This window comes from Doryrhamphus excisus, chromosome 11 (genome assembly GCF_030265055.1).
Source record: "Doryrhamphus excisus isolate RoL2022-K1 chromosome 11, RoL_Dexc_1.0, whole genome shotgun sequence".
Classification (NCBI taxonomy): Eukaryota; Metazoa; Chordata; class Actinopteri; order Syngnathiformes; family Syngnathidae; genus Doryrhamphus; species Doryrhamphus excisus.
In genome coordinates this window covers 3,094,742-3,105,148 of record NC_080476.1, presented here as the reverse complement: position 1 = coordinate 3,105,148, position 10,407 = coordinate 3,094,742, and the positions used below count along the sequence as shown (strand labels likewise).

The window sequence follows — 10,407 nt, the reverse complement described above, 5'->3', positions numbered from 1 at the left end:
ATGCAATTGGCTGTCCGTCAAGGCAAGGGTCCATCTTCATTGTTGGTACAAATCTTTAATAGCTACAGCAAGTGTTGAAACGTATACAGCAGTAAACGAATGATCAGGAGGGTGTGGTGATGTCGCCAAGTCTTTTCAGCAGCTCATCCAGGGTCTCCATGTTCTGAGACTTTTCTTCCAGCAGCTCATAGCGTAGGCTGGAGATGTCCTGCTTGATTTCTTTCAGCTCACCTGAACCAAAACAGCATGGAAATCACATTGAATGTCAAGTACGGAGGGATTTCAGATGTCTTCTTTCATTCACCTTCTGTGATCTCGTCGCTCTCTCTGTCTGCTCGAGCTTTGATGATATAACGCTTGATCAGACGCTTCATGATCTTCTACAAGAAGCATCATCACGTCACACTTGCAGGCCAAAAAAGACAACAATGCTCACTTCTGCTGAAGGAATATCACGATACTGCGATACCTGATATCTGGAAGGGTGAGTGGAACTGCTGTATGTTGAACTTTTTCTTTCTCCAATCTAGGAAAATATATTGATATAAAAGTTGCTAGGCATTTGGTGATAACTTTAGTGTGAATTAAATGTGCAGTAGCAGATGTGTTACCTTGTCAAGCTGTGTCTCATTCTTGTCTTCCCTTTGTCCCCTCACATAGTGCAGGGCCAGAGACTTGATGCCTTTGGACAGACCCAGCATGGACTTTGGACTGGGGACCAGGTTGAAGGGCACCGGTAACGTCCTTCCCTCCTCAAAGTAGGAAAACCAGAGTTTAGCCCGAGCAAACTTCCACTCAACATCAGCATCGTCCTGCAAAGAGAAGGACAACGCTTGAATGTTTTCTCCATAACAAGTCTGTGATAGACAAGCGGAAACACTGGTCGAGATTTAGGTGGGTCTGGTGGGCCAACCTCAATCTCCTGGAAGGAGCTGTTGATCATGGCGATGAGCATGTTGAGCAGCACGATCACCATGGTAACGTTGTAAACACCATACAGCACATAGCCGACGTTCTCGATGAATTTGTGCCTGTTGTTTATGACCACCGACCTGACCTCGGATAGCCCGAATATGGCCCAGAACAAAGTCTTGAAGCTCTCCTCCAGCCTAGCGCACACACACACACACAGCACTGCTTCCATGACAACAATCCACTGAAGTATTTTAATGTAACATTAATGCCATGCCACTAGATGGCAATGTCAACTAACCTGATGTAATCTTAAATGAACCTAGTTTAGTAACATACTGTAACGTTACATAATTCATGTAACTTAATGTTTAACACATAACCCACCTGAACACAACCCATTTAATGTAACCTTATGTCATTTAACGTAACTGACCCAATCTAACGCTAATATTAACCCGATCTAATTCAAACACGTAACGTTACATACTGTAACATAACCCTCCCGAATGTAACGTAACCTAACCCCAACTAAATGTAGCGTAGCTGGCCATAACCTAACTGAATGGAATTCAATGTAACGTGTTTTAACAGGGGGCTGCACAGCGGCCGAGTTAGCACGCAGGCTACACAGCTAGAAGACCCAAGTTCAATTCCACCCTCGGTCATCCCTGTGTGGAGTTTGCATGTTCTCCCCGTGCATGCGTGGGTTTTCTCCGGGTACTCCGGTTTCCTCCCACATTCCAAAAACATGCTAGGTTAATTGGCCACTCCAAATTGTCCATAGGTATGAATGTGAGTGTGAATGGTTGTTTGTCTATATGTGATCTGTGATGGGCTGGCGACCAGTCCAGGGTGTACCCCACCTCTCGCCCGAAGACAGCTGGGATAGGCTCCAGCACCCCCGCGACCCTCGTGAGGATAAGCGGTAGAAAATGAATGTTTTAAGAGTTATTTACCAAACTAATCAAATGTAACTTCAACAATGACGTATTACATAGCCTAGCATGACGTGATGACATAATGTAATTGAATGCAAACGTCCTTAAAGACCCCAATGTAGCTGCGCTAGCTGTGATATTACATTTAGTAAATGTCATTCCCCGACACATTAAAAGCAGCGCTGGTCAGTGGGTTAAAAACCCAAAACCTTAAAAACTTTTAGCCTAGTGCTTAGCGTATGCTACTCTCTTTGGAGAAGGCGTGGTCACAGGATCAGGGCCCGGCACCGTGCTTAAGCAAACGTAAACGCTTATATTGAACACACACGTTTCTGTTTGTGTGTCGATGTCCCCTTAAAGCTGCAAAATAGCGCTCACGTGGTGAAGGCGTCGTTCTGCTTGACACCCAGGTAGTACGAGTACAGGTTGAACATGCCGATCATGAAGGCCAAGAAGACCAGCAGGAAGATGACCATGAACTTGAAGATGTCCTTCACTGTCCTCCCCAAGGAGATCTGCAGCGGACCGAAGCTCTCATTGGCCGGGAGGATGTAAGCGATGCGAGAGAAGCTCAGCACCACCGCCACAGCGTACAGACCCTCAGAGACCAGCTGGGGGTCCGACGGGAGCCAGTGGATGCGGGCTGCAAAAAACGGGCAAATTCAAGGCGAAATACTGGGAATATGGATGATGGAGTGGACAAAATCCAAGATCGGGCTCACCCAGTGTAAAGTAGAGTATCTCCGGGGGCAGCGTGACGTTTGTCAGGTTTGTGTAGTGGGCGTGGACATGCGTCTGAGCAACGCTGGCGTGTCTGAGGGCGGAGAAGCGACAGCTGAAGGACGCCAGGAAGATGGCCAGCATCCCAAAGTCCAGAAAGTTCCACGGTTCCACAATGTATTCGCCTGGCCCGAGACTCCAGATTTCCTTCACTTCCGCCCAGATCATACCTGCGGCAGGACAGAGGGTCAGATGATGCGGAGGACGTGTCGTCCTGCTCCGTGTTGGCTTTTCTCCTCCTACCCACGACCCACGCGATGATGAGGATCTCCATCCAGGTGAAGGGGGTTGTGGTCATTCGATAGAGCAGCAGTGGGTCTGTGCTGAGTCCCCCTGGAACATGGTGGTGGGTCATGTTGGGCAGTAAAGTGGTTCCTGCGAAGCGGTCTGCGGCATTCAAGATCAGGAGACCCAGGAAGATTGTGAAGGACGAGGCGTGGGCCACAAACTTCATGAAGGGGCTTCGCATCACTTGACCCACCTGGATCAAATAAACCGTTGGACTTCACAAAAACGACAAAAACATGAAATCGGGCCACCCTGTGGGACATACTCTGCTGCACGGAGCAATCCAGTAGGCCAAAGCCAACCCTGGTAACCCCATAGCTACCGCCAAGACCACCAGAAGTTTGATGGCGGTGGTTTGTTGCCTCAAACCAGGCAGGTTCTCGTACCAGATGCTCAGCAGCTGCTGCTGGCAGTTGGGGTGGGCCACAAACTGAGAAGAATACAACACATACAAGTGGCTAGAACCTTTGGGAGAGGAGCCTCAACCATCACATGATCCCTTCCAGTCTGACCTTCTTCACTTCGTACTTGATGGCTAACTTGAGGCGTGCGAGGGAAGGGCGACCTGGCGGATCGTAGCTCTCGCCACAGTCAGTTTCTCCGTTCAGTATGGCCTCCACCTCTTCCGTGCTGCGACACAGGTCCAGGAGGCCCACCACAAAGTCCTTACACTGGCTTGACAGACAGCAATAGTCGTTCTGCAGACAAAGCAGGCTGAAGAATTTAAACACTTGTCCGATAGCCTGGCCCTGGAGGAGGAGCATTATAAATACACGTCAAGTAAACATGGTTCTGATAAGATCTGGGCCCTCATCTTTGTATGCTTCCCCCCAGGCTCATAAAAAGTTCTTGTGTTTACTTGCAGTCCAGTCGGTAATATGTATAATAATAGTTATTTTTCAGCTGGGGATTATTTTAATGGTATGTGTCTTTTCTTATTTTTACCTTAAACTCCTTCTCGATGTTGGCCAGCATGGCCAGTTCGCTGCTGAGCTCCAGAGCGGCCAGCACTGGGTCCTCACTGGACAGAGACAGGTACGCCGGACTGGCCAGTCCCCGGTAGGCGTTGATGCGAGACCGCGAGTGGCTGAAGGAGTCAAACTGCTGCTGGTAGTTGCAGGAGTTGCAGCCGCAGAAGTAGTCGTGGGGAGGGTCGATGCGAGCCCCTTTACTCAGCAAGGTATGGACGATCTCATACTCCTGGCAGTGAGCCGCCAGGATCACCGGAGTGACATCGTGGGAGAACCTGGGGGTGGGTTTAAAGCAAAGCATGGACTGGTTGCGCAAGAGTTTTTGAGCTGGACTGAGACCACAACGATGAGTTTGTATCGGTCAGTGGTTTTACCAGTGCATTGATTGGGGTCTGTGGTTCTTGCTTGTTTATCAATCCTAACACAGAGCATCTTGTAGTGACTCGGAACTTAAGAAATTGATCGGTCCTACCTTGTCCCGTCCTCGTCATACGCATAGAAGTCATCTAGTATGTCCACTTGAGCAGGACTTGCTGTAAGACGATGGGCATCTCGAAATGATGGGTGGGCTAGCAGGGCCTCTGTAATGCGAACGTAACCTTTACCTGCAATGGACGCAACACACTGTAGTACTTTCATGACCAAAAAAAACAGAATTTCTCTTGTTTTTGTTTTTTTTTACAGCATATGAACATGTATTGTGTTCTGCATCCTGATTGGTTAACGGACCATAGACCTCCATAGAGTCTCCTCCGTTCCGTTGTGCAGTACAGAATGGATTTTGCCAAATTTATATAAATGTTTGGCGGCACGGTGGTCTAGGGGTTAGCGCACAGACCTCACAGCTAGGAGACCAGGGTTCAATTCCACATCTCTGGGCATCTCTGTGTGGAGTTTGCATGTTCTCCCCGTGCATGCGTGGGTTTTCTCCGGGTACTCCGGTTTCCTCCCACATTCCAAAAACATGCTAGGTTAATTGGCCACTCCAAATTGTCCATAGGTATGAATGTGAGTGTGAATGGTTGTTTGTCTATATGTGCCCTGTGATTGGCTGGCGACCAGTCTAGGGTGTACCCCGCCTCTCGCCCGAAGACAGCTGGGATAGGCTCCAGCACCCCCCGCGACCCTTGTGAGGAAAAAGCGGTAGAAAATGAATGAATGAATGAATATATAAATGTTCGATTGCTAGCAGTATTACTGAAGTTTATTTTTAAATGTTCTGCGCCGTCAAAGGCAACTGCGGTCACATCCAAAAGGCGAGGGAAGAAGAAGAATTTGTGGCTGTAGGGTGTCAGTACAGAACGAGGAAGGAAGGAGGAAAAATGACCACAGGAGCAATGTGTTTCAACAAGGATACAAAAACGCTACAGTGCAGTGGAACAGAGTCAAATATGCCTGACTCATTTCATAATTTGTTGTGTCCGACCTCGTAGGTTAATCACACAAACTCAAACAAAGGTTTGAACTATTTTGGAAAAAATGTTAATGCCTGTCTAAGAAAAGTGCATAAAGCTAAGCTTAAAAAGCTATTCGGTAAATGAGGTGTTCACTTGTCTTACTGATGGCCAGCAGCAGGGCATCACCCACTCGGGCCAAGTCGGGCCTCCCCAGCAGCAGCTCGGTGACCTCCAGGTGCTCGTTGGCCACGGCCAACTGCAGCGCGTTCTGACCCATGTAGTTCACCGTGTTGACGTTCAGGTGCGGCACGTGCCGCAGCATGCGGCGCACCTCGGGTATGTTGCCGTACTCGGCTGCCTCCAGGAAGCGCTGCTCGACCTCCGAGGGGCTGGCAGACGGGGCGGTAAACATGTGGCCGGGGCCTCGCAGGGCCTGGCGTCGCTTCACGGCGCTGAGGCGAGCCAGCAGTTGTCTCTCGGAGCTGCCGTGGCTGCCAACAAGTCATAAACAGTTCATATCTATTATCCACATGTTTCACTTGGAAACACACATGGAGCCCCCGGCATGCTCTCAGCCTCCACTGCAAAAAACTACACTCAACCTTTGCAGTGATCATATGTTTTTACAAGTTTGGCCTAAAAATGTATCCTGTATTCTTTCTAATCAACTCTTATTGATTATGTGTCTTGCAGTGTTGCTGAGGGGAAGGCAGCAACTCACCTCAGCCATCGTCCGGGACAACTGTTCTCCTCCGGGAAGTCGTCGTACATCAGCAGGTTGTCCCGGCTCCTGGCCCGCGGGCTTCCCGGGCTCGGAGAGGCCGCCTGCCTGTGGTTCATCCCGGGAAGAGATCAGAGAGTATGACGGGATCATCCTGTGAGGGAGAATGTGGTAGAACTTTTCTCTCTCTATGTAGCTCCCTCCCTTCCACCATCTCTCTCTCCTCCCCCCGTTGGACTGCTTGCGAAAGAATGTGTTTTTATTTGTATGAATAATGGGACTAAATAATCTTAGATCCTCGTTATTATATTCCACTTAAACAGTCCTCTATTCATATTATGTCTTTATGTTTATATCCATAAAGTATGCAAACTTGCTTACATTGAATAATCAACTCACATTTAAAGTGAAAAGTACATATAGTGTAAGCTAACTGATGCAATGTAGCCGTAAATACATATTCTCACCTAATGTAACTTAACATTAGATGTCTTGGAGTGTCAGGAAAAGTAGCCGAATTTATTGGAAGTTAGGTTCCAATTGATCAGAATTAGGGATGATCTTGTGTACCCCATCCAAACTTCATTACAGAACGCAACCGTAACCAAACCGTAACCAAACCTGTAGCCAAACGTAACATCGTGGAAGGTACAGTGTTTCAACTTTTGAGGATTTTTAAGTGCAATTTTGAATATTAACAGCATATAAATGTGCATTGTGTTTTGCGTCCTTGTGGTGTATTAGAGTGATCTATCAGTGCTCTGTTAAAGATCCCAAACCAATTATTTCCGCCAAAAACCGGCGCTGCACCCCACGGAGCTAGTGTGCGATTACAACAGGGATTTTAATCTTGCAGAACGATTCTGATGGCCTGTGATCCCGGCCTTAATGTTCACTACTGCTACCAGCACCGGGTGTTGTACACTCATGTTGACGATGAGTACAGCTCCATCTAGTCTGTGTACCTGTGTAAGAAATTAGGAGCCCTCTAGAGCCAAAACAGTCGTATTGGAGAAGAAAGAACCTGCCCATTGTTTTCTGCGTCCTGATTGGCTATGGACTATTGTCAATCAATCTCCTTCATTTGTTCACTAGCAAGCTGCAAACTGCTTAAATTGCTTGCTAGCAGCCAATAAACAATAGAAGATGAAGATGAAGCTAAACCGACTCAATGAATGTGTATGAAAATGTTTTAACAAGGAAACAAAAACTCTACAGCCAAATGGCGCCGGGACGAATAAATCAGAGCAGTCAATGTGCGAAGTCACTTGATAACTTATTGTGTCCAATCTCGCCTAGTTGATTGATGGCGTAACTGCTCTATTTTCAAAGTTCATAGCGTGTGCCGTGCAATTCTTTGGTTAGCTTCCATGGTTAGCTTCCTTTGTCACTAATGAACAATGGCAAATAAAGCGACATGGTGATTGGTACTCCAACTCGAACCAATGGATGTGTTATAACACTTTTATTGGAAATGTTGATTTGAAATCGGTGGAGAAGGATTAAGAAAGATGACTAATTGCCAGGTGGTAACAGGTGTGGCAGTTACCACAGGAAGATGGATGCACTTAAGGAAACTATATACTGTAGGTAGCGTTAGCTTTGATTTTGTGGTTAAATAGGTTTTGTGGCTGCACGTAAACACATCGATTTGTAAATATATCCCACTCAATGTTTGTTTTTTTATGCTTAGACAGTGTGCGGCTATTTTAAACTGCACTCATACATTAGTGTTTTATGTGTGTGTGTGTGTGTGTGTGTGTGTGTGCGCAGGGTTGACTGATGGCTGATGAACAGCAGATGAGATTCCTCAGGGTCCAAATTCCCAGCAGACTTTGCTTCCTGTGTCCTCCTACCCTGTGTCCCCCTCATCCACTGTGGGAAAACTACTTCCCACTTTGCACACACACACACACACACACACACACACACACACATACACAAGCATGCAAACAACATACAAAATGGTTACATTTCCTGTCTAGATGCGCATACACTTTCTTTGGGTACTGTAGAGGTCATCCTCACCTTTAACCTCTGCCTGCTTCATTGCATGGGCCCCACCTCCTCCCCGAAACTCCACCCATCCTGGTTTCTATTCTTACTGAAATTGTCATGAACACATAAACACCTCATGACATCAACATGTGGAAATCTGATAAGGCTGAGCCTCTGATGTACGCATTGTGGCACCAAGTTGCCTTTTAAGGCCCTGATTGCTGAAGATTAGACACTTTGGACTTTTTATGGCGTCACACTTCATTTGAGGAGGGGTACGGGCGGGAAGGAAGGAGGTGGGCAAACGGTGACGAATGTCAGCGTGGTGGCTTATGTTAAAAGCCGGAGCAGAATGTACACTCATTGTCAATGTAAACATTGTAAAGTGAAACGTATACACTCTTAATGGCGAAAGGGGGGGGCAAACACCTGGAGAGCCTGGTGGAAGCTCTCATGCGCTCGTCAACATCCAGCTGTCAATCAAACTCAATGCTCTGTAAACACAAAAGATAGTCAGTTATATATGTTTTCTATATATTTTATGTGTTCTTATGCATAATCGTACCCATGAATGATTTCAGGATGCTTTACTGTTGGCCTGACAAAGGACTGATAGTAGCGCTCACCTTTTCTTGTCTTCCAGACAAGCCCAATATTCCCAATATGCCCAACATTCAGAATGCCAGTCCGTCTCTGATGTTTTTTTCTGCAGAGAAATGGCTTCTTTGCACCCTTCTTGATGCCAGGCGTCAATATGCGCTCCATATCTGAACCTCTCTCCTTGATGTTTTTGATGCGATAAAAGGTCACTGCGCCTGTGAAGCCCTTTCTGTGCTAAGTAATGATGACTGCATGTGTTCCCTTGCAGGTAACCATGGTTAACAGCAGAAGAACAAAGATACCAAACACCAGTCTGCTACTGTCCCTCAATCAAGTCATCTCCAGCCTAGGTCAGCCTGTCATCACTCTCTTCCTGTGTTAACCAGAACCTAATGTTCCTATGTCATGTCAGCTGGTCCTTGTGGCAGGGCTGAAATGCAGTGGAATTTTTTTTTCATCATTTTCAAAAGATCAAATGAGGGACTTTGCAATTAATTGCCATTTGTCTTATAACTAGTCGAATATTCTGCAAGATATGCACATTGAAAAACTGACTTTGTATGCTAGCATGTCTTCCTAAGAACTTAGAACACAACCTATAGGGGGTACCACAAATGTAATTTACCCATTTTCTATGGCGCTTAATCTTCACTAGAGTGGCTGGGGTATGCTGGAGCCTATCCCAGCTGTCTTCAGGCGAGAGGCGGGGTACACCCTGGACTGGTGGCCAGCCAATCACAGGGCACATATAGACAAACAACCATTCACACTCACATTCATACCTATGGACAATTTGGAGTGGCCAATTAACCTAGCATGTTTTTGGAATGTGGGAGGAAACCGGAGTACCCGGAGAAAACCCACGCATGCACGGGGAGAACATGCAAACTCCACACAGAGATGCCCAAGCGCAGAATCGAACTCAGATCTCCTGACTGCGTGGCCAACATGCACCCCAAATGTCCTTTACATTCAAGTGAAAAAATGACACCCCATGAGGTGTAAGCCCAATCTTTCATGTTATCCATGTTTGCTTACATCATACAAAGATCAACAACAAACACCTTGGGCGAACTGTCAGTCTCCCATTGTAGGAGGAACAGGAGGTCAACAGCACCCCCTGTTGGAGAAACTTCTCCCTACATTCCGTCTTAATGAATGAATGAGAGGTTGGACGACACTCTTGAAATCTCTCATTCTTTTCCTCATCTTAGCTGAAGCGGAGTCAGAAATATTTGGTTGGGGTCAGCGAGTCAGTAACGCAGCACACATTTCAGACAATGATCCAATACAGGGGAGGCAAACTATTGGATGAAAATATTTTTGTGGAAATTTTGGAAGAAATCATACAAAAACATGGTTTGACAGTAATCCCTCATTTATCACAGTTATTTGCTTCCAGATTGGACCGTGACAAGTGAATGTCCGCCAGGTAGGAGCCCTTATTTGTAATTTTCTGTTCTTAATATTATGACTTTATTCCCATAATATTTTGACTTTATTCTTATTACATTTTCCACAAACTTTATTTTGTTTTGTTATGATTTTAAATAATATTTCAACTTGATATTTTGACTTTATTCTGGCAAAACCACTGCAGATTTTTACATTTTTGCTGTTTTCTTTTCAAATGAAATTATTAGAATGTGCCACGGGCCAATAGATATACAGGTGTGGACTGCAAAAAGCCCCTGCGTTGCCCTTTGGATACCCATACACACAAAATAGCATGTTCACAATAGGACTTACTAAAAGAGCTTCTCAACTGTTTCCATTCCTGCTGTTGGATGAGAAATACA

At 46.2% G+C, this 10,407-nt stretch overlaps 1 protein-coding gene across 2 annotated transcripts; it reads right to left on the bottom strand.

Moving 5' to 3' along the window:
* Nucleotides 1-47: 47 nt before the first annotated feature.
* Nucleotides 48-10,330, bottom strand: trpc6a (transient receptor potential cation channel, subfamily C, member 6a). 2 transcript variants are annotated; one of them, XM_058086581.1, is made up of 14 exons: nucleotides 6,011-10,330; nucleotides 5,452-5,780; nucleotides 4,365-4,497; nucleotides 3,867-4,167; nucleotides 3,434-3,670; nucleotides 3,187-3,351; nucleotides 2,877-3,114; nucleotides 2,576-2,803; nucleotides 2,232-2,496; nucleotides 914-1,109; nucleotides 612-812; nucleotides 470-526; nucleotides 305-380; nucleotides 48-231 (listed from the first exon to the last, which is right to left on the bottom strand). In XM_058086581.1, exons 1-14 carry the CDS (start codon nucleotides 6,127-6,129, stop codon nucleotides 104-106), a joined length of 2,673 nt encoding a protein of 890 aa, XP_057942564.1. In that variant the 5' UTR covers nucleotides 6,130-10,330; the 3' UTR covers nucleotides 48-103. The 2 variants fall into 2 exon arrangements, with proteins under 2 accessions (XP_057942564.1, XP_057942565.1); XM_058086582.1 differs by having other exon boundaries at nucleotides 3,434-3,619.
* Between the last annotated feature and the right edge of the window lie 77 nt (nucleotides 10,331-10,407).

Bases quoted from the DNA above. Each gene is read 5' to 3' on its own strand.
- trpc6a (XM_058086581.1), bottom strand. From the start codon at position 6,129: ATGAACCACAGGCAGGCGGCCTCTCCGAGCCCGGGAAGCCCGCGGGCC. The intron at 3,352-3,433 runs GTCAGACTGGAA...TATTCTTCTCAG, and splicing joins TCAAGTACGAAGTGAAGAAG to TTTGTGGCCCACCCCAACTG. The intron at 527-611 runs GTAACACATCTG...ATATTTTCCTAG, and splicing joins ATGAGACACAGCTTGACAAG to ATTGGAGAAAGAAAAAGTTC.